This window comes from Protopterus annectens, chromosome 14.part0 (genome assembly GCF_019279795.1).
Source record: "Protopterus annectens isolate FY-2018-M chromosome 14.part0, PAN1.0, whole genome shotgun sequence".
NCBI classification, from domain to species: Eukaryota; Metazoa; Chordata; order Ceratodontiformes; family Protopteridae; genus Protopterus; species Protopterus annectens.
Window position 1 is genome coordinate 1,170,394,361 of NC_056748.1, and position 24,199 is coordinate 1,170,418,559.

The following is a 24,199-nucleotide window of genomic DNA, read 5'->3' on the forward strand; positions in this document are numbered from 1 at the left end:
AAATGACACCACAAATTTAGTGCTTTTGTTCCACTTTATTGAATAAGAAACTTCATCAGAAATAAATCTGTGAACATCAATCACTGCTTAAATATCCCATTTAAACATGCTAAACCAATCCTTTGCTTTCAGTTAAGTCTATAACGTTATCACGTTACTATACCATACTAAAACTTAAAAGTGCTTAACACAATTAAATGCATATCCAGCCATCAATACAGTGAAGTTAAAAGTTTAAAAATAATAAATAGTAAACATTCTAAACAAACTATTGCACATTGTATATATACATTAAATAATTTTTAACTTGAGTAAACTTTTTACATTAATGTGTTCATTTAATCCTGGATACCTATCGGCCCTTAGGAAAACTTGTCATTTCATTTCTCTTACTTGTAAAACTTTATTACAACTTCCAAAAATGAATATTGTTTATTTGTTCTAACACAGACAATTGAAATATCCTAAAACAAACACAGTCTTGACTGTGTTTACTTAATGAATCAGTAAGATCTTGATCCTTAATTGCTTTGACATGTTCTGTGATTCTGGTCTTTAACTTATGTACCCGTTTCCCAATGTAAAGTTGACTACATGTACTGCATACAGCACTATAAATTATATTAGTCCTTTGACAATTAAAAGCTGTCAGCTTCAAGGAAGGTGCTTATTTTGAGCAAATTGAATTATTATAGAATTATTAACAAACCTGCTCTGTCTGCAGTTTCTACACAAATATGGGCCTTTCTTACTTCTTGTTAAAATAATATCATTACACGGATGTAATTCTACCAAAGTTTTTAAGTTACGTGACTTTTTATATATGAACTGAGGGCCCCTTACCAGTAATTTTGGATAATTCTGGATTACCCATAATTGAATTGTTATTGTACTGTAAGACTGGCCAAATGTATGCAGTATAGACCTGTCGCATTTCTTTTGCTAAGATTTTTTAAACGCGTACCTCATTTGTCCCATAGCTCTATAACTTAACAGTTGAGCATGTGTGTCTAAGGAAGACTAGCAGTCATGGTCATTCCCAGGTCTTTATTTTGGATTTTTTTCTGTTAGTAAAATGACTTACAGCCTTTCCAAAAATATTACATTTATCGTGACTGAAATGTATTCTTGTGTTGGGTGTGCAGTCACCAATCTGTGTTATGTAAGAATTTAAATATTCAGTATCATATTCATTTTGTGCATTGAACCTAGTCTTACAGTCATACTTATTTATCCAACATATCTGATCTAGGAATGGGGGCAAATATAATTTTAAATAATGTTGGTCCAAGAACTGAGCCTTGTAGAACTCCAAGATGGATGGAAACGGAGTCAGAGTTTATGCCCTGTATTGTTACACACTGGGATTTGTTAATTAACCATGACATAATCCATTTTACCCAGAGTATATTGACGTTAATTTTTTTAGAGTTTACTGGCTGATAAGAATTGTTGATACTGTTATTATGATTACAAAATCTTTTCTTATTAGTAGCCACTAGCCACAGAAAGTTTGAGGTAATACCTTTTTATCCATTCTAATTTTTCCACTTAAGTGATCATCTTATGTTATTAAAAAATGTCTTATATGATAGTTTTGGGTGTTTCTTGAAAAACATCTATTTATTTTGCTTTCTTTGTACAGTTTTGGAAGATCCAGATTCTGCAAGGTAGGAAATATATTTTATGTGAACTGTGCTTACAAGTAACTTGTAGATTCAAGGCTATCAACAAGTAAATTATGCTAAGTGTTGTATCCAAAATTTACTTTGTGATTCAATATACAGGAGTGCCAATCAGTTGAGTGTACTGATTCTATTAAAATCCAATAAACGTTTCTTTCATAATTGCATTTTTATGAACGCTTAATCCAGGAATCTGTATTTTAAGTGAGTTGTGATTTGAAAGTCCAAGGGATGCTGTGGTTATTAAAAGTTGTCAGTGAGACCAGAGTTGTCCTTCAGAACTGGATCAAGAGTATTAATCCTTCTGATAACTCCAGTTACAAGTTGGGTCAGTACTCATGATATCAAAAAATTGTCTTTCATAAGTAGTTTTTGTAGAAAGATTTGCCCAAGAAATAATAGGGTAATTGAAGTTACCCATTTTATAATGTCTTTCTTTTGGTTAATTACGATTTAAACTGGAGAGGTAATCCCAGTGTGTAACCACATCCATACAGGGATTATGACACAATTGTAAAGAATATACTTGATAAATGATCAAAAAACTGAACAATTATACATTCTATCTCATTAATTGAATTCACATGTGAAGATGGAATATTGTTTTGAATTTTTAATGCTACCCCTGCCCCGACCCTGCTCCTGGCTCAGTAGTGCTTATGTATTCCAAGATTCCACAATTCTTATTGTTGTATAGTTACGTTCAGTTCATCAAACTTATTGCCAAGACATAGAACTTTGAAATGTTTTTACTGCAATGCACAATCAGCTTTTCTGTATGTTAGATTGATTGATATTTCTGTGTTGGATTGTCTAAAAACCTTTCAGATATTTTTTAATTTTCTCTGATACAGAAACAGTTCTTTATTGACTAAGATGAAATTTGTCTTGGGAAAATATGTGATTACTGTATCTACAGTCCTCCTGGTAGTGGATTGGTGTGCTGTTGTATACTGTACATAGTTGCCTTAACCAGTTACTGAAAATGTGGGCTTTGGTAAATAAGTAGTGATTCCAGCATGGAAAAGGTTATTATTTCACTTAGTATAACTGTAATAGAAGCTTTTTGTAACATTTCTCTTATTTTCAGAATGGCATTTTTCATATGCTTAAGTAGTGTGTTGACTCATTGGTTCCTACATGGACTAAGATCAGGTTGTAATGTATCTTTTCATGAGTTAGTTTTGGTGTCACATATTTTGTATCTAATAGATATGATGCTGTCAATCTTGCCTTTATTCTCAGTGATGGGTCGGATCCATCTCGGCCTTTTACAAAAGCTCGAGTCCTTCAGCAAAACTTGTGGGCATTCTACCTTACCCATAATGCAATTCCCTAACTCCCTCATATCTCATTTGCCACTCTGCGAAAGATGTGGTTCTTCACGTAAGTTCTGGGCTAAGTGCTATTTTCTTTTTCCTTAATCCTTTTCCAAATTTAAAAATCTTCCTTACAAGCTTATTGATATTCATTCTGTAATTATTTAGCAAATACCTTACCTGTTTTCTGTCGTATTAAGAGCAAGTGTTATCTCCTTCCTTTCCCTGCTAATGTCCATTTAAGTTAGAGGAAGTTTTTCCTCTTTAAGTGTTGTCTGCTTCTATCCCTTTTATTGTCCATTTAAGTTAAGGACAATTTCTTCTTATTAAAAAAAAAAACTTGTCTTTTCCTTCCCAGAATTGCTTACCATCCATTTAAGTTAGAGAACATTCCCCCTTTGTGTGTGTGTGTGTGTGTGTGTGTGTGTGTGTGTGTGTGTGTGTGTGTGTGTGTGTGTGTGTGCGTGTGTGCGTGTGTGCGTGTGTGCGTGTGTGTGTGTGTGTGTGTGTGTGTGTGTGTGTGTGTGTGTTTGTATACGCTATTTATTTCATATAATCTACTTTTCTCTTTTTCCTTTTAGCAATAATGTCTCAAAAACAGGAAGGGAAACCTCTTGGTTTCAAAAACTGCAAACAGTGTGGGCAGAAGATGCCCCTGAGTGATTCACACACACTTTGTGCGTATTGCTTGGGGCCTCTTCATCTTCAGGAATCGTGCTCCATTTGCCATGGCTCCAGTCAAAGGGCTCTTATGGAGTGTAAGAATAAGCTCATATAAAAGGGACTCCTTAAGACTCCTTTTCTGAGGCGATTTCACAGGAGTCTGCAACTTCTTCCAAGTTAGACAAGTCACAAAAACGTACTTCTTCGACTCCGAAGTGTCCCATGGAGCTGAAACAAAAAGCTCTTAGACTGTCTGCTCCAACAGAACCTTCAAAACAGAGAGTCCTTTCTAGATCCAAGAGTTCGTCGGAGCAGCTTGAGCCCTCAGGTCTGACCTCTTCGGCACCCACCAAATTTAGATATCAGAGCTGTTCTCCCTCCTTAGAACCAATACCTTCTAGGCTTTAATTTCCTTTTGTGACTAAATCCAGGTCTCCAACCCTATCTACTCAGTCTACCAGGAGTTTGTCTGATGATGATGTGGATAGGGTAGTGCAGAGGCTCCTAAAGATTATTACTAGATTCGAGCCCAAAGGAATCAGATCTGGCAAAGTCCTTCCAATCAGGGCCTGCTCCTCCAATGCATCACCTGGTTTTAGAGCCAGAAGTCAGATCCTAGACCTATGTGTTCCTCGGACCTGACATCTGCCCTGAGTGTTTCTGCTCAGTCAGAGCAGGAGATTTCTAGGAGCTGACACTTCGTGGTTCATAGGTTCATAGGTTCATACTAGGCTATCTGCCCGAGGGCATTTACAAGCCTAGCCCATAGTTTTGTGGCTTACGCCACCCCTTTAGTATGGGGAACTATACCCATTATTTTGCTGTGCCTCTGTCGAGCAGTGACACTGAGGTAATCCCTGGGGTATATCTGCGATCTCCCATCCATTGGTCAAGATTTCTCTTGAACAAGGCCAGCGAGGTGCTCTGCCTCACATATACCGGGATTTTATTCCACAGCATAGGGAGTCTTTGGGTGATGAATCTATCCCTCCAGCACGTCCTATTAATAGCCGTGTCGAGGTTTAAGTCTCCCGCCCTTGTGGCTCTGACGGATCTAGATTTTTTGAGGTGAAGCATATTCATCAAATCTGGGTTTGACATGGTCTTGTATGTTATGCAAAGGTCACCTCTGAGCAAGCGGTGGCGACTGAATAGAGCTGGAGTTCTTTCAGTCGGGCAGCATAGGACAGATGTTTGAGACCCTTTATCCTTTTGGTGAGGAACTTTTGTGGCCTCTCCAGCTGCTGCAAGTGTCGGGTCAGATACATTCCGAATGGGGCATTGTACTCAATCATTGGTCTGATGAGTGATGAGTATAGGGAGACTATGACCTCCCTTGATCTAGATGAGAATCCCTTCATGATAAGGTGGGCAATGTAGAAGGTCTTCCTAACTACTTTAGCTACATGGGTGTCAAATGACAGACTACTATCAACCTGGGTCCCCAGGTCCCTGATAACTTCTTCTGTGCTCAGTGGATTGCCACCTATTTGGTAGCTAGGGGTAACCTTGTTTTTCCCGAAGGGTATGACTATGCATTTTTTGGCATTTAACTTTAGGCCATGGTTCTGGCACCAGTTATCCGTTTCTGTGAGACCCTTCTGAAGGATATCTGTGTCAGATGTGTTTTCTACTATGGCGCCCAGTTTGCAGTCATCTGCAAACTTTGTCAGCCATAACCCTCCTGTGTTTGCTTGTACTTCGGAAAAGGAGATGCCAAACAAGAGTGGGCCCAGGACTGAGCCCTGTGGTACACCACTTGTGACAGGCTTTGAGTCTGACATGGCGCCAGCAACTCTGACCCTGTGGGTTCTGTCACTCAGCCAGTTTGCAACCCATCTTGTGATGTATGGGTTAACATTTAAGCTGATGAGTTTTTCAATGATACCCGAGTGGGGTATTGTATCGAAGGCCATCGCCAGATCAAGGTAGGCTGTATGGACTGCCTTTCCATCATCAATGGCTTTGGTGACTGTTTCAAAAGTCAACCAAGTTTAGAAGGCATGATCTGCCTTTGACAAAGCCAAACTGGGATGGATCCAAAGTCTGCAAATTCCCTATGTCTTTATTTATGAGGTCCATTATGATCCTCTCCATGGCTTTGCAGATAAGGCTTGTCAAGCTAATGGGCGGTAATTTCCAGGGTCGGTGGAGGCACCGCCTTTGTGAAGTGGGACCACAGTTGCAGTGCGCCACTCCTGGGTACGTATCCAGAGGTAAGACTATGATTAAACAGCTGTCCTAGCTGTGGGTTTAATTCCTCGTTGAGTTCGTGGAGCACACAGCCGGGGACACCATCAGGTCCCATGGATGCTGTGTTTTGCTTTGGAGAGAGCAGTTCTCACTTGGGCGTTGGAGATGTTTGGGGGCTGCAATCGCTTGGTATAGATATCTCTCCTTTTTGGGGGAGTTTGCACTGAACCTGTCAGCCAGTATGTTGGCAATGTCTGTAGGATCAGTAATCTTCACATCATTTTGAACTAGTTCTGAGCATATCTGGGAGTTTCCTCCCAGGTTTCTAACATAGCTAAAGAAGGCCTTATGATTGTCTTTTGAGTCTTTAGCTATTTTTCTCTCAAAATTTGCTTTGGATGATTTTATGAGAGCTCTTAGTTTTTACTTATAGTGATCAAGGGTGTCTTACCTTTTAAGGATTTTGCTCTATCTTGTAGTAGCTTCCTCCTTTTGTTGTAGAGTTTGTTTATGGCTGGGGTCCACCAGACTGGACGCTTGCCTTTGGTACAAAGAGTCTTTGTTTTGCTTGGGATTGCCTTATCCATGCAGTCCTGCAGGTGCTGGTAGAAGGCATTTGTAAGTGATTCAGCGGCTTGAGTACTGTTTTCCGCCGGCTCGGGGGCCTTAAAGGAGACCACACTAGTCTTTAGAAGTGTGAAGTCGGTTTTCGAGAAGTTCTTTACTGTGGTCTTTTTTATTTCAGGTGGGGGTGGGATGAGGACCTCCAGCGAGATTAGTTTGTGATCTGATCTCACCAGTGAGGGTATACTTCCGGTGTTGAACATTGTGCTCCCATGTTCGTGATGATGAGATCAAGTATGTTTTCTCCTCTTGTGGGGATGGTGACTAGTTGTTCCATGGCATTTGAGTTTATGAATTCCAGGAACTTTTGGGCTAGGGTGTTTGGGCTTGAGTAGTGTTCCCAGTCTATATTAGGGTAATTGAAGTCACCTAGTATGATGGTGTTTGGTGATACATTTATCCCCTCTAGTGTTTTCAGGAAGGCCATGTGAGGTTCCTGAGTTTGTGAGGGTGGCCTGTAACATGCTACAATTTGCAGAGCAGTCTTGCCTATGGTTAATTGCACCTGGATGGTCTCCGATGCATCGTGCGTTGCCACCAGTCTTGAGGAGTGGGTGTCCTTGATGAATATGGATACCCCCCCTCCTTTCTTGGTATTGTCCGGATTTTGGGGCCGGAACGCATGATAAGAGGTAAAACCTGATAGTGCTGGGGTGCTCTCAGGAGCCTTGAACCAGGTTTCTGTCACTGCACAGACATCGATGTTCTCCATACTAAGAAGGGCCTCGAGTGCGTGCATTTTGAGATTTAGGCTTCTGGCATTGAGCAGCATTACCCTTAGTTTTTTTCCTTTTTTGTGTTCTAGGGTGGTAGGTTTAGAATTTGAGCCTTGCCTAAAAAAGGCACTATGGGGGTGGCAAGAGCCTTTGCCAGTATCCGGAATCCCAGGGGTGACAGGTGCAAGCCGTCCCTTGCGAAGCAGCGTGGCTTGTCCAGCATGTCATTCCAGGCAGACAGACATTGGATCCCCTTTGAATGACACCAGAGTTTAAGCCAATTGTTAAAGCTGATCATCTTATCTCTGTATTGTGGCATCATTCTTGGTGAAGGTAGGATACTGCTCAAGGTCAGGGTCATACCTGCCTGGGCTACATAATCAGAGAGCTCCTCAATGTCTCTTTTCATGTAGTCCAAGGAGGTACGTCTCAGGTCGTTTACACCAGCGTGGACAATGACTGAGTCATATTTGTACCTGCTGTTGAGAGACCTGAGACCTGTTGGACCCACAGAGCAGGTTTGGATCTCTCAGGATCTGACCCAGCCTCTGGGGGCTTCGTCTCAGGTTAGTTCAGATCCTACTCCTCCCACGGAGCTTTTGTCTCCTACACCGGATATTCCTTCTGCCCCGACAACTCTTTTGTCGGATCCAGGGTGTTCTTCCAGTCAGGAACAGAGTGCCTTTAAGGTTATGAGGAGGATAATGTCTGTATCCCAGTGTCAGACACAGTCTATCCCGGATCTTCGTTCCAATTCTGGGCTGGTGACATTACTTTATCGTGTGCCGTCTCCACAGGATCGCAGAAACTCCAGGCCTCAGGATGTCCAGCAAGGGACCCCCCCCCCCCACTTTCTGAAACTTCCCCAGATTACCCCACAGAGGAAGTCCCTCAGAAGAAGACTTGCAAGAGGAAGCATCTTGACTCCCTGGAAGAGTCAGTCATATCTGATACTGACCTCGATGATGCAGAAGGGTCCCCACGGTCACCTCCTGAAGATGTTTCTTTTGGAGAGATCCTGGAAATCTTAAAGAAGAGATGTGACTGGCAGACCACATTCCCTTCATCTGAGGAGTTGGTCTACATGAAGGTTTTTGGGTCTCACCATGCCATCTCTTGGGTAACCCCTCCTTCTGATGAGCTTATTGAGTTAATCTCTCGGAAGGCTTGGGAGATCCCAGACTCCATAGAACCAACTCTTAGAAGGACAAATAAATATACTACTGTCCCTAAGGACAAGCCTTTCCTAACTAAAGGTATAGCAGTTGATGCCATGGTAGTAGCAGCACCCACTAAAAAGGAACTATTTGAGACCAATTCCTCTAGCCATCCTCTGAATAAAGATTTTAGGACTATGGATAGGTATGGGAAGCATGTTTTTTTTCATCAGCAACTTTTGCCTTATGGTTGCTGAACTGCTTGACTTATTTTACTAGATTACAGAGGGACCTGTTGAAAGAACTTTCAGACTCCCTCCAAGGAGCTGTAGCTGAAGTTGAAGGCAAATAAAGTCATCACTCAGCTTGCCACCCTCATTTCAGTTATAAATTCATCCATGAGACTCCTGTCATATGCAGCAGATGGAGAGAGTTGGGCAGCGGGTTTATGTACCTCTCTTAGGAAGCAGGCCTGGATGCGCCTTTGCGATTTCGCAGAGTCCTTGAAGTCTTCCTTCATTAACACCACTTTTGGTGGCTCCTGTCTTTTTGGGCCAAAAGTAAAGGAAACACTCACTAAATGTGAACAGGAAGGCAAGATCTTATCTGCCGTTGGAGTAAGTTTTTCCACATCTACTATATCCTTTCCCAGTGGTCAGAGAGGTAGTTAAAGATGTGGCTCAGAAAATCACCGAGGTCTTTCCAAGACACACAAGGTACAAGTTTCCCTAGAGGCAGGGGGGGGGGGGGACAGTAATGGAAGATGCTGCCCTCGTGGCAGGGGAGAGCTTTGGTAGACCCTTTCAGCACTCCTGAAGGTTTGCCTGATTGCTTGCCAGAGGAGGCATTTGGGGGATGATTATCTCTGCACCTTCATACCTGACAAAAGATAAATGAAAAATGGATGCAGGACATAATATCCAGGGTTATGTTATTCCCTTCTCCCTCCCCCCACTCCCTTAAACATATCAATTCCAGACATTCCACCCAGTCAAAAGGAACAAGCAACCTTAGAAATTCAATAAATCATCTAAACGCAAACTGTACAAAGGTAAATGGAAGAGATTTGTTTCATGGGCCAACAAATAGAGCCTTTTGCTGTGCCCATACATTCCGTTCTAGAATTTTGGTTAAACTTTTCAATGAGGGTGCTTCTGTAGCCATTGTTAAAGTTCAGCTGGCAGCAATTTCAAATTTTCATATAGGAGAAAAAGGGTGTGGTATCATGTCAAACAGACTTTGTAAGGCATTCTTGCAGGGTACTAGAATGCAAAGACCCCCATACAAAAACCCATCCCCATCTTGGGATCTGAATTTTGTATTGTCAAACATTCTGCTACCTGTGACTTGAAGTTATCTGCCTTGGAAAATGCTCCTCATAGTGGCCATTACCTCAGCAAGGAGAGTTTCAAAATTGCAAGCTTTATCCGCCAAACCATCATACCTGGTATTTCATAAGGACAGAGTTTCTTTATGCATCAGTCTTTCATTTCTGCCCAAAGTAGTGTCTGAAACTAACTTCAGTTAGTCTATTGAGTTATCAGTATTCTTCCCAAATTTCCAAAATAAAGGGGGATATTCATTACATCTACTAGACGTCTATGGACAATTGCATTTCTACCTACACTGGACTGCAGAAATCAGGCAAATAGATTAGCTGTTTGTTTCTTACTCGGATGTTAGAAAAGGCCTGCCAGTATCCAAAGTTACCTGATCCAAGTGGCTTTCAGAATGTATTTCCTTCATTTATAGTTCTAAGAACAAAACTCTCACTACCCCTATTAAAACTCATTCCAGTAGGGCGATAGCTACTTCTGCAGCCTTTCAAGCTAGGCTGTCTTTGGATAATATCGGTGCTGTAGCAATATGGGCAAAACCTCATACCTTTATCACTCATTACAAAACAGATTTTGCCTCCAGGAGTAGAGCATATTTTGTTTCTATGGTTCTGAGGAATATTCTTCCATGAGCCACCCAAGAATCAGGTAGGTTGGCATGTGATTCCATCAGTGAGAATAAAGGTGAGATTGACATCATCATATAAAGAAGTCATGTACTTACCATAACATTCCATGTGTCTTCCTGCCTATTCTTTCTTTATCTAAAGTTGAGATATCATCAGGACATCTAGCCTGGTTAGTTACCTTAATAGAGTCTGAGCCTGAAGAGTTTGGCACTTTCATATGGTCAGGAATTGACAAAACTGGAGGCTTTAGTAGTATTAATTCTGGGTATAAACTTTCACATAAAGCCTGTTTACATTTTGAAACAACCTGTTGTGATGGATCCAACAGCTGTGAACTGCAAGTTTCAAGTGTATCTGAATGTGTGCTTGAAAGAGACTTTGTGTACAAACAGTTTACATTTGGGTGTTTGTTTTTCTTTATGTTTCTTTATGTTTATCATGCTTGATTGAAACAAAGTTATGTCACTAATAGTTTTAACACATTTTTTCTTGCTGGGATTCAGATGCTTTCATTTCTTTTTCCTTTTTTATTTTTTAGAACATTTAAGTAGGTTATAATGTGTGTTATGCTATTTAGCCCTTTCTTAGAACTACTAGACTTGGGTCTGTATCATATGAGTGAATCGCACATATCGAACATACTGGACCTCAAACTTCCTTTTGTGGGGGGCTTTGTCCCCCCGCCCGCTAAATATATATTCCAACCCTGAGATCGCACTACAGTGAGAAAGGGGCAAATATCACATTCTTCACTGTACCTCAATCTCAGAAAAAGCACTTCGAGGTATGTTCGATATTATGAGCGTTAGCAATTTGTGCGTTTCGCTCATATGATATAGACCCACTAGATTTAGTTGATTGTAGAGAACTAGGTTTGTAAGGTGAACTTGCACATCCCCAACTGTCAGTATACCAAAAATTAACAAATTCAGTAACTGTCCTTTCTGGTGAAAAATTGTTACAAGAATGTGAAGGTTAATCATGTAATTTCTTACCTTCCAAAACATGACAGAGTTATTTTAATTTAATGCAGTTATTGCAGAGAATAATAGACCTCCACAGCAGCAACATTCATTGCAAACTAAAGATTTCATCCATTGTGTTCGCTTGCTAAGCATCAGCAAAAGAAATGATAGATGTTCTTCGTGTTTCACTGTTGCAGTCATTACAGCTGGGTAATCCTGCTGGCAGGTTGCCCTCAGCCGGCCTGAATTCCAAAGTTTTGGGTCTCGGAAAAGCTCACCCTGCCTCCTTTTGAGCCAGCTGCTACTGCTGATATAAAGTTTTTATCTTGGAAAACAGCTCTGCTCCTAGCAATTACTTCTGCAAGACGAGTTTCAGAGCTACAGGCGCTCATGGCTGTGGAACCTTTTATCATTTTTCATCCAGACAGGGTCTCCATGAGGACAAACCCAACATTTATGCCTAAAGTGGTGTCCAGTGTGGCTGTTAACCAAACTATTCATCTGCCAACTTTTTACCAAAATCCACAGAACAAGGGGGAGAGAATTCTGCATTTTTGGACGTACGCAGACAGCTTAGATTGTACTTGGACAGAACCAGAGTTTTCAGGAAGACAGAGCAATTACTAGTGGCATATGCTGCAGGATCACAAGGAAAGGCTATCTCAAAGCAGACTATTTCTAAGTGGTTAGGCCACTGCATTCGTTTCTGCTATTTACACCATGGCAAGCCAGTGCCTAAGGGCATTAGGCCACATTCCACCAGAGCTGCAGCCACTTCAGCAGCCTTTCTCAGGGTAGTACCAACCAGGGACATTTTAGAGGCAGCTACTTGGAGTTCAGTGCACACCTTTACAAAGAATTATCATCTGCCACTCTACTCTAAATCCAGGGCAGGCTTTGCCGCTGTAGTTATGCAGGGCCTCATAGCTGCTCCTACTGCTGTCTAGCTCCAGCCTCCCAACCATAGCTTTGGGACTCTACCCAAATGGAATGACTGCATCAGTGAAACATGAAGAACATTGTACAGTTGTGTACACTTACCATAAATGTAGATGTTCAAGTGTATTCACTGTTGCAGTCCAGGTTACCCACCCGCCTTCCCCCTTTTTTCTTTGGATCTTATCGTTCCTTCTCTGATTTATACAACCTTTGTGGTGTATTTGCTTATAGATGAAGGTAGAATTTATATTGGTGTATTTCTGAATATATACATAAAGTTTGGCTACCCTTTTTGGGGGCATCTGACATCTGGGGTAAGAAAAACTGAAGAAAATGGCATTGGCTGCTTCTTTTATACCCCTGACTACTTGATGTCAGGGAAGAGGCGACATCAGCCAATGCAGGACCCAAGTTTTGGAATTCAGGCTGGCTGAGGGCAACCTGCCAGCAGGATTACCCAAATGTAATGACTGCAACAGTGAATACACTTGAACATCTACTCGAACATCTACATTTATGGTAAGTGTACACAACTGTACTTTTTCTTATGTCTCAGCCTAAGTTGACTTATGTTTTATCCAGGAAAAATGTTTGCATTTAAAAGTGTTATCCCACAAAGATTTTACTCTCTATGATTTTAGAGGAACCTTCATCTGCAAACATGACTGCAGAATGACTGTATGAGTTATTCTTTTGGTACTTCAGGGCTCTGCTTTGCTCCAAGGAGGTTTGCTGCTGCAGAAGCCCTCCAAAGATACTGCATGCTTGTCACCTTTCCACTTTCCCTTTGTCTGAACAGCTGTATGTTGTGTTCTTGTTTCCTGATTTGTAGATTGTGCAACTTAGTTGGTTTTGCGGGGAAAGACAAATCAGAAATATTCCAAGCTGGAAATGTTGCAAGTTGAAATTTCATCAGAGCTGTTGTATGGGGATTACAGTTTTATATTGTATGTTGTGTACTTCTCCATTTGACCTAGATAATCACTGTCAAATGAATTCTGAATGAAGCGTAGGGCATTCGTTTTCTTTACCTTGGGGATGGGTTATGTGAGGCACATTGGAGACTGTTGTGTGGCAATCAACATTCTTGTCTTACCAGAATAACCAGGTACAGAGAGTCAATAAATGGAGAGCCTTTAGTGGGATTTGTTTTGGGGGGATTAACCAGATTACTATAATAATTAAATAATTAAATTGTATTTTTTTTTTCGGTTTCTGTTATTTCCAGAGATGAAAATGGCAGAGGAAGAGGAGAACACAGAACCAGAGATTTTTTACCCCATAACCTGTGGGGAGAGCAAAGCCAGTTTGATCTGGAGGAAATTTGTTTGTCCTGGGATTAATGTCAAATGTGTCCAGGTGAGGAGAAACAGACAAGTATATTTGTAAGTACATTTTCTGCTGTGTATCCAAGCCATCAGTATTGGGTGGTGACATCTAGAGGTGGCAGTACTGTGGCTCTGTACTAATTTAGCAGAGAGTGGAGTCAGTCTTTGCAACCATAGTTATCTGGGCTACCGCTACTCAGAGCTCCTGCATCTCAAAGTAGTTTGAAGAGTGCAGACCTAACTGTTTCAAGTGGCATTCTGTGGCTGAGTGAATTTTATCCTTAATAACGTATTTATTAATGGCTACCTGCCTGTCAACTATGTTTTAAAGAGGGCTTCCGTAGTTGAGCAACTTACTTCTCTGTACTTTGCCTTTATCTGAAATCCTTAATCTCATACAGTAAGACATTTCATAACTTAAATAAACCTGTATGCATAGAAATATGTATGAGGTTTCCTTCTACTGAGGTAGTCTAGATAGTAGAAACATGCCAGAAGAAGCATTATGTATGGGTCTCTTAAGGTGTAGGACATCTTGCTCTCACCTTGCAAAGGAAGCTGGTGTGTTATATTAGCTTTTGCACATGTGCAAGCAACAACTTGCCTCTGGTAGAACTCCTTGATGGGCAGTATGCAAAGTAGTCAAAGTTTCAAACCGATATTTTGTCAAGAGATAAATGCTATTGAGACATGTGCTTATAGTTAATGCCATAGAAGTATGGTAGCAACTTCATACAGACCTTTTAGCAATGCTGACCTTAATGGTGGCTTTACTTAACATTTCTAACTTAATTGTAACATAAAACTTCTGAGTTGGCCACATTAGACAAGAGCTGCTGCTCAGGTGTTAACTCTACCAGCTATTGACTCACTTTGTGAGAGAAAGAAACTTGACTGAATCGTGTGTTTAAGCTACTATATTGTTTATATTTGTAGTTAATTGTAAGAAGGTAGACTGCTTTTCTTCTGTATTGCTTTGTGAGATTAGGGAACTCAGCTGAGTCTTCTGTAAAATTGTGATCTCCAAGCTGTTGATGATTGGCTGTTTTGCCTTCTTTGTTTGTAAGTTGATGTGACTTGCATACTTCTGTGCTCTATTTGGCTGGGCTTCACAGAGCTGCACGTCATGAAGTAACTGGTCACAGGTCCACTCCATAGAAGCAAGTCATTGGAAATATGTGACTATGGCCTTAGTGCCCTTAATTTGATCCCAAAGCACACACTATCCATCATCTGACTGGGTACTGCATGGTTGTTCAACTAGCTCTTTAGTACTGATGTGCTTCAAAAGTGCTGAACCAAGGTGAAACCTTCACCACCCAGCTGAGCTAAAGACCACTTTGCTGCACAAAGCAGCACCTTGCCCCCTTCTCTCAGTATTGTAACTTTCCCAAGACTTCTAACTGAGCAGTTTCAGTAGGGCCTTACTGTTACAAGGAGAGTCTGGAGTGCAGCCTACATGTTCATAACTCAGAGATGACTGCGTATTGACCAAAGGCTAATTAAAGCACAGAATTTGGATTTAATGACTATACTAATTGTCCCATCCATTAATCTACCATAGTTTTAAAATTAATAAGTCAGCTTGTCAGATAGGTAGTGGGAGTTTGGTGTGTGTACATCAGAAAGCAGTCTTACATTTGTATATTCTAACAGTATAATTACCACCCCTAGAATTAGCTTTGGGCTATAATAACTCAACATTCATTAGCATGTGGAGTGCCTCATTATTAAGTGCTCTGTAAGCAAGGCATAACTTTCCTTTTAAATGCCTGTAACTGATGAGATAAAGACCCATGCTGTTTAATTGTTGATTGTATAAATGAAATTTTTCGGGAGCACTTTTGCTGTATACATTCAAGTATAAGCAAGTCAAAGCTGCTGTAGGAGCAGAGGAGTAGAATATATTCTGTCACAGGTTTTACATGTATTATAAATAATGTAGTCAGAAAGGCAATCACTGTTGTTGAGACGTTTTTAATATTTTGAACCCTTGCTCTATCAACCTATTAAATGCTTTTACCAGATACTTATTGATACTTATTCGCTACCAGGAAGGAATCTGCTACTGGGAGGTGTGAAAAGGCCGTGTTAAAAAATATATATATAACAGAATCAAAACCGATCCCTGTGGGTCCCCAGTGTGGATGGCCTCCCATTCAGATTGGTAGTTAATTCTTGACTCTTGATGTCAGTTATTGAAACAGTTTTACATCCACTTAATACGTGGGTCAATTAATAACTTTAACATTTGAGTAAATAGTAACACAATGCAGTAGTCTATCAAGTGGCTTGGATAGATGTAAATAAACCCTTAATATCAGTTTCAGAATCCAGAACATACTGATTTGTACCAAGTTTGTAAATGCATATCTGTATTTCTTTCTATATAGTCATTTTAGCAAATATCCAGTAATACTTATACAGAGTTGTTTTCACCTATTAGACATAAAAGGCATTGTTCAAACCCAGTAAGAGATGTTAAGCGTTGTTAACGTCATACAGTTATTAATCATATCAGATGGTCCACCCTTTGTGTACAGGCAGCACATTCTCTAGTTTCCAAATCATAGGAACCACTCCCAATGGCAGTAGTAGCTTAAATATAGTGGTAAGCTTGATGTTCATACCCTTAGATAAATATGTCCATAAGCAAGCTTGGACATCGTCTGGACTTGGGCTAGAATTAGCCTTAATCTTTGCGAAGGAACTGGTCGCTGTGTCTGTTGTCAGTACGGGACAAAGATCAGTATCCAAAATTTCAACTTGAAATTCCTAGTAAGATTTTATACCTTTATTTTTACTGCTAAAGTAAGAATAGAGTATGTTTGCCATGTCTGTGTTCAAGTGAAATATTTTGCCATCATGAATGATAAGCCCAAGATTCTTTGCAGAACCTTGATTCTTACTAACTTTATTTATTTATTTTATTTAACATTTGTTTACCGGGAAAGTCCGACTTGGAACGAAGCTAATTTTCAGCTGAGGCCTGGGGAGAAACACTCCAGACTTAATGATATATCTTTGCTGTCAAAGCAAAGGCTTTGACTAACCCCCGGATTTACAAAGCCCTTAATAGCGTGCAGGATTAGCCTAAGAGCTATTTTCGGCAGTATGGCCAATGTGCGATCCAGGAACGAGCTCCCGGGACGTGCACGTGAACTCTTTGGCTAATCCTGCACGGACCAAGCTCCTTTATGCAACTTTCCCTCATTTGCAGGTGAAAACCATCCAAATTAGGGTAATTTGCAATACAGGAAACCGGCAGCTGTCAGTGCAGAACAAGTGCACGTTAGTAATCGAGTACATTTCTGCAAACTACAAAATGGAGCTATGACAGCTTCAAATAAAGGCTGCATATTATTGAGGAAGCATGCCAATGGCCAAGTAGAAGGCCATTGGCATTGCAAAATGTTTAAAAAATAAAAAAAACAACTTTTATTTTTTTTCGCTGATCTTGCCTGCTTAAGCATAGGGCAGCGGCACGCAAACAGGATCAGGGGGAAAATAATAAAATAAACCTAAAATAAGCATTCTAACTAAAAGCAGTATTCTGCCATGCAAGTCAATGGCAGGCAGAAGACAACCAGGCCAGTGAGTATTGGTTGCTAAGGGGGGAGGCTCAGTGTGGGGCATGTAACTATGCATTAGCAGGCAATTCTATGCAAATGAGGGGAAGAGTAGTGAATCCCAGTTTTCCCCAGGGTGTGAAGCAGGTCCTAAGAGTGTAAGAGTATAAATAGCTGGGTGCAAGACTAGGATATAGGTGACATCATGGGTGTGTGTGTCAGGCATACTGTAAGTGGATTGGAGCTCTGTGGCTCAGGATTGCTCCTAGCTTAGCACAGCTAAGCTAGGGGTGTGTCTAAAGCTTCCTAGCACTCTAAACATAGTGTAAGCGGGTGTGTGCGCCATGCACTGGGTCTTACAGGAAGAAAAAAGAAGTTAAACCACGAAATAGCAGCAGTGTGCACATTTGTGGACTCTGTTTGCACAGCACGCACACGGGCTTAAACAGGGAGGCAATGGGAAGGGAAAACAGCAGTAGGAAGGTAATCAAGGAGAACTAGCGTAGAAGGTAGGTGAAATGTATCAGAATCAGCCAATTGCACAGGCAGCAGACTAGCCCATCCCAACACACCATTATAAACTATGCAAACACCCTTCCCCCTTGTTTTCCCAAAAACTCTGCACCACCAGTGTATACGAACGGGGAGCTTTTACAAAACAAAAGCAATAGAAAAAATGTTAGGGGCTGCTTTTGATATCATAAACCAGTATGTGCAAGAGGCTGAGGGTGGTGATGATGTGAATGCTGCTGACCAACTCACAGTGAGGAGACGGAGAAGAGTGTACAGACCCAGAGTAACCTACCAAGAGCTACATGAGCTGAAGATAGTGGAGCACTATAGGGTGGACAGGGACCTCCTACAGCAAATTGTTGAACTGTGCCGATCATGCCTCACACACAGAACTAACAGAGGGGAACCCATCCCAGTGGATACCAAGATATGTGTAGGCCTAAGAATACTAGCTACAGGTACCTTCCAAAGACCAACTGGGGATATGATGGGGATTTCACAGGCATCAGCATCCAGGGTACTCCACAAGTTCCTGGATGCCATGTCAGCACATGTCGGTGAGCACATATATTTCCTCATCACCTGTGAGGCATTGGCCAGCAATATGTGTCTATTCCACCAAATAGCAGACTACCCTGAGAAAGTGGGTGCAATAGACTGCACACACATACACATCAAAGCACCACCTGGTGAGTGGGGTAGGGTCTACATCAACCGCAAGGGCTTTCCCTCCATCAACTACCAGGTCATGTGCATAATAATAAATGTGTGTGCTGGCTGCCCTGGAAGCTACCACGATTCCCACATCTGGCATCTAACGCAGCTGTACCAGACATTTGCCAATGGGGACATCCCAGATGGTCACCTAGTGGGGGATGCTGGATACACACTGGAGCCATGGCTGATGACACCCATCAGAAATGCACACACACCCAAACAAGAACTCCATAGTGAGGCACACGCACAAACACAAATCATAATAGAGCGTGTGTTTGGGATGCTCAAGTCATGGTTCTGGTGCCTGGACACATTTGTTGGAGCCTTGCAGTACTCACCAACTACATGTACCCAAATTGTCCTTTTATGTGCCATGCTACACAGTATAAACCTGTGGAAACAGCTGCAGCAAGAATAGCATAGGGCAGGGCCACACAGGCCCCCACCATTGCCAAGGCCTGCACAGGCACAGAGTGACACGGAGGAGGAACAGCCTGAGCCTGCCCCAGTAGACAGAAGGAGGCTTGCCCAGTATACCCTGAACTTGGCAAAGAGGTAACGCATAGCACATGCACTGACACAGTAGGGACCCAGGGAATGACACCCCTCTCTGACCCGCACATACAGTAAAACGGATGCCAAACATGACACTACCTGTGCTCAACCATGTATATGGAGTGTACTATGTCCGACATAGTCAGCCCTGCAGCAACACTGTCAATACTGGGACACCCACAAGGTAAGTGACTCACACGTGCCAGTTGGGGGGGGGGGTTACATACCCAACAACAGTTACAGCCAGCAGGAAAGTTGTAGACAAACACAAACAAATGCTGTACTATGGCCTCTGAATGAGCCCTATGGGTAACCCTACCCCCAGGCCTACACAGACAGACTACAGCAGGCCAGTCAGTTGAATGTAAGTTGTGAAGGCTAGGAAGTCTGAAACTAATATGTAGATAATTAAAGCTAAGATCTGTAGTACACTGGTATGCCTCTGGCCAGCATGATAGGTAAGACTATAGACTGAAATGGAGTACCCGACATACCAGTACAGTCCTATGTGTACAAGTGTCAGCTGTGCCCCCCATCCTACGTATACTTATAGTAACAGTCAGGTGTGCCCCCCCCCACTCCTTTGTAGAAATGTAGAAACAGTCAGGTGCCCCTCCCGCTATGTAGAAATGTAGCAACAGTCAATGCCAAATGACCGATGGATACCCTGCAGACACAGCATGCTACCTGTCAGTGTACAACACAAAGGTCAGCACCGCAGTACAAACTACCTGGGCTTGATCCACACATGCAATACAGATGGCCATACTGGGCATGCTCACACACACAGAGGAATGAAGGCAATGTCAGTCAACAACATACTGAAAGGTCATACTGGGCATGCTCACACACTTAAACACATGAAGGCCATGTCTGCAAACACCAGTGGACCAGACATATGTGACAGTCGCAGTTCTTAGTGCAGGCACATGTCAGTATGCACCACTTTTGCCTTGCACACACAGTGGATAGGAATACAGACATATATGTAAGGACAACACACTATAATAAGCCAAAGGTAGACGGACATAGATGTGTGGAAGAGGGTGACTGTGACAAGGAGCCATCTGGGCCTGTCCCACCCAGCACACAGCCAAAGGGCCTCAAACACATGAGGTGCAGATGTCACTCACTGCAGATACTAGCCAGACGATGTGGTACACGTGCCAGCTGTGCAACATGACTGTACAAGGAAGTAGTCATCTAGTAGCTGTATACACATACCTGTGACATATGACCCCATGTGTGCCTGCATGTGGCATGTTAACCCCTACATGAATGGGTTATGGCCCGTGCACACACCGCCCTCCCCATAGCAGTATTATGACAAGCCTGCTGAGGTCATCCAGTGTGAAATACACCTTTGGGAGAGCTGTAGCTCAGTAATCTCCATGGTGTGTCCCATAACTGCATACTGCTGTAGTGATAAACTAGTTTAGTAGTTCTAAATCCAGACTTGGCAACTGTGTGAGTGTGTGTTTGTGTGTGTCTGTCTGTCTCTGTGTAGAGAGAAATGCTTTTTAGGCTACTCACACTCCATACAATTCATATACTCAACTTTGGCAAGGCTGCTGATGTCACTCATCTAGAAATACACCTCTGGGAAAGTCATAACCCAGTAATCTCCGTAGCGTGTCCTGTAACTTCGTACTGCTGTAGTGTGATAAATAGGTAGGTGTTCTAACCCCAGACTTGGCAAGTGCGCATGTGTGTGTGTGTGTGTGTGTAGGTAGGTGTAGGTGTAGAGAGCAATGCTTTTTAGTCTACTCACACTCCGTACAATTCATATACTCAACTTTGGCAAGGCTGCTTATGTCACTCACCTAGACATACACCTCTGGGAAAGTCATAACCCAGTAGTTTCCATAGCGCATCCTGTAATTGTGTACTGCTGTAGTGTGATAATGTAGTTAGGTAGATGTTTCAACCCCAGACTTGGCAAATGTGTATGTGTGTGTGTGTGTGAATCTGTGTGTCTCTGTCTCTCTCTGACTGAGTAGAGAACAATGCTGTTTAGGGTACTCACACTCCTTAGAATTCATATACTCAAATTTGGCAAGGCTGCTAGTGTCATCCACCTAGAAATACACCTCTGAGAAGGTTGTAGCTTAGTAATCTATGTCGCGCATCCTGTAACTGCGTACTGCTGTAGTGTGATTTAGAACTGTGGTAGGGTTCCATCTCCACCCATGGCAGATCTGGATGTTTTTTGTGTGTTTCAATGTCTGTGTATGGAGCAATGCATTATAGGCTACTCACTCACAATACATTTCAAATGCCCTACTTTGGCAATTCTGCTGCTGTCATTCATTGTGAAATACAACTTTGGGGAGAAAGTTCTTTAGTAATCCCTGTGATGCGACCTATAACTACTCCATGTTATAATGTGATATAGGCCTTGGTTAGGGGTTCTATTGGTTGTGGATGTTTTTGTTCCACTGTCTGTGTAGGGAGCAATGCATTTTAGGCTAGTCACTTGCAGTACAGTTGAAATGCCTTTCTTTGGTAATCCTGCTGATCTCATTCATTGTGAAATACACCTTTGGGGAAGGATTTCTCTAGTATTCCCTGTGGTGCATCCTATTACAGCTCCATGCTGTAGTGTGATATAGACCTCAGTTAGGGGTTCTATACCCACACATGTCAGTTGTAGATTTTTTGTGTTCGTCTCACTGTCTGTGTAGGAAGCAATGCATTTTAGGCTAGTCACCTGCAGTACAGTTGAATTGCCCTTCTTTGGTAATCCTGCTGATATCATTCATTGTGAAATTCACCTTTGGGGAAGGATTTCTCTAGCAATCCCTGTGGTGCGTCCTATAACAGCTCCATGCTGTAGTGTGATATAGACCTTGGTCATGGGTTCCATACCCACACATGTCAGTTGTGGATGTTTTGTGTGTGTCTCACTGTCTGTGTAGGAAGCAATGCATTTTAGGCTAGTCACCTGCAGTACAGTTGAAATGCCCTTCTTTGGTAATCCTGCTGATGTCATTCATTGTGAAATACACCTTTGGGGAAGAAGTACTCCAGTAATGTCCGTGGTGCGTAGTATAACTGTGTAGTGCAATAAACTAGTTAAGTAGGGGTTCTACTCCCAGACATGACAGGTGTCTGTGTGTGTGTGTGTGTGTGTGTGTGTGTGTGTGTGAGTGAGAGTCGTATCCTGTGTAGAGGTGGCTGTGAGTGTGTGACACCTATGGGCAATGTGGAGGGGGGTTTGCTTATTTATTTTATGGTGACCCTGCTATATATTACAATGTCAACCATACAGGGATAACAGATGTAAATTAGCTGAAAGGCTGAGGTGCAAAGCCACACATGTGACATCAAGGCCAGACAGTCATAGTTAGCAACCCCACTATTACCCAGAGCACACACTCAATCCATGTGTCATATGCACACACATGTTTAGGCAGCAGCCAATATGTGGGTAGTACACTGCATATTGGCCACTGAAAGTAACTATGCAGTGATAGTAGTGGGCTACAGAGGCCATTTCACCCTGCCCATATGTCCAATATGCACGTATATGCAGACAGTGCACCTCCACCATGTTCCCCAATGGACACCAGCACCACCTGTGGTGCCTTCACATGTGATTCACAATGGACATACCATCCCTGACAGCATGCCCTGTATGGACAGATGACACTGATATCATGGAATGCTTTTAGCATGCTATCAGTGTAGGTGCAGGGTAAACCTGCTGCCCATTACCAGTTCCTGCCACAGGTGGCCAAGACTGGCACATCTGATGATAATCTGTGTTCACAACATGGGCCAGACACCCCAGGTACAGTTCCATATGTCACTGCACTTCCCAGATACCATCCATGTCATGGACTAAGGAACACATACATGGCAAGTGATGCACAGCACTGGCCACACACAGTAGTCACCCAGGTGACTGGATGGGGATGCAATACCCACCTGTGTGGGCAAATGCAGAAACTACAGGCCTGAGCCACAATGCAGACCATTGTCATGTGGCCTGATGCCAAAGTATACCCATCGCCTACCCTTGTACAGCTTGCTGGCACAGTTGACCACCACACACCCGTGCAGACATGGACCCATGCATGTCAGAACTGGCACCCTGTGTGTTCGTGTTTGTGTTGTATGTTGCGTTAATCTACATCAACACTCACTACAACCCCTCAGGGTATACTGAAGCATGCTGTCTGATGTCTGACACCTCCTCATACTGTTTGCCCATACAACCTCCGTATGACCCGTGTGATGCATGTGATATCTGCGCAATGAAGTGTTGTGGCAATCCCACCAGTGATGAGTTGCACTTCTGGCCCTGCCAAGTGTGTCAATGTGTGTGAGTCCCTGTGTTGACGCTGGCACCTGTTTACGCAGACAGGCACGTGTACGATCACCTACCGTATATCTACCGTATCCCTATTGCAGATGTCACTCACCATCACATATATGTTCTGAGTGCTCCACAGCAGGTAACCCATGTGGCGCATCCAGTAACTGCATCGAACTGTGATAGCACTACATGGTTGTCGGGAGTTTGATACCCTGTGCTGTTAGGTGTGTGACACAAACATGCTTCAGTTTTACTCACCCACCCCTCCCTGACATGTAATTGCCTATGTCTGCCTCCCCCACTCCCTCTCTGGTGGATGTGGAGGCCCACACCTGCTTTGCTTAGGCAGCAGCATGTGTATTTTAAGTGATGCTCATGATCAGCTTATGGCCTCTACACGGATTACAGCCCTCCTCTAGCTGATTACATGTGGAACAGCTTTGGTAACATTCCCATAGCCAATTGCATGGAAACACACTCCAATATCTAGGAACATCATGTTGGTGTTGGGCCTTTTCATTCACTGTGAGCAGGAACTAGATCTGTTGTTTGTCAAACAGCATCATAGATGAATTGGGGACTTACCTCTGACAACATACATTGTGGAAACAGGCCAACACATAGGAGGGGGATGTGCCTGTCTTGACTACAGACTGTAAGTGCTGCTATACTGCAGTTGGGGTAATATTTGTTTAACAGGGTGTGTGTGGATATGGCTGTCCTACATGTTTTAATACTTGTCATGTCAGTGCTATGTTTATGAGGAATTCCCACCTGTAGGGTCATCTGCAGACTGGGCAGTATGTGGTGCCTTGTGTTCCTTGTGTTACCCACAGAGCACCTATCTCTCAACTGCAGAAGGTGGTGTGAGGATTGCAGTCAGTAGATGGTGACAGCCGGGAGAGGTACTGACGTCATATCCCTCATAGGACATATGTTGCATCAAACCCTGTTACGACAGGAAATGTA

General features: G+C 42.5%; 1 protein-coding gene across 1 annotated transcript in view; it reads left to right on the top strand.

Annotated features, from left to right (window-relative positions):
* GMEB2 (glucocorticoid modulatory element binding protein 2) overlaps positions 1-24,199 on the top strand; it is a 2,829,650-nt gene that overhangs the window by 997,690 nt on the left and 1,807,761 nt on the right. The window contains exon 4 of the mRNA XM_044056980.1: positions 13,456-13,586. Coding sequence (XP_043912915.1) covers positions 13,456-13,586 — 131 coding nt within the window. The remainder of the gene's footprint in view (positions 1-13,455; positions 13,587-24,199) is intronic.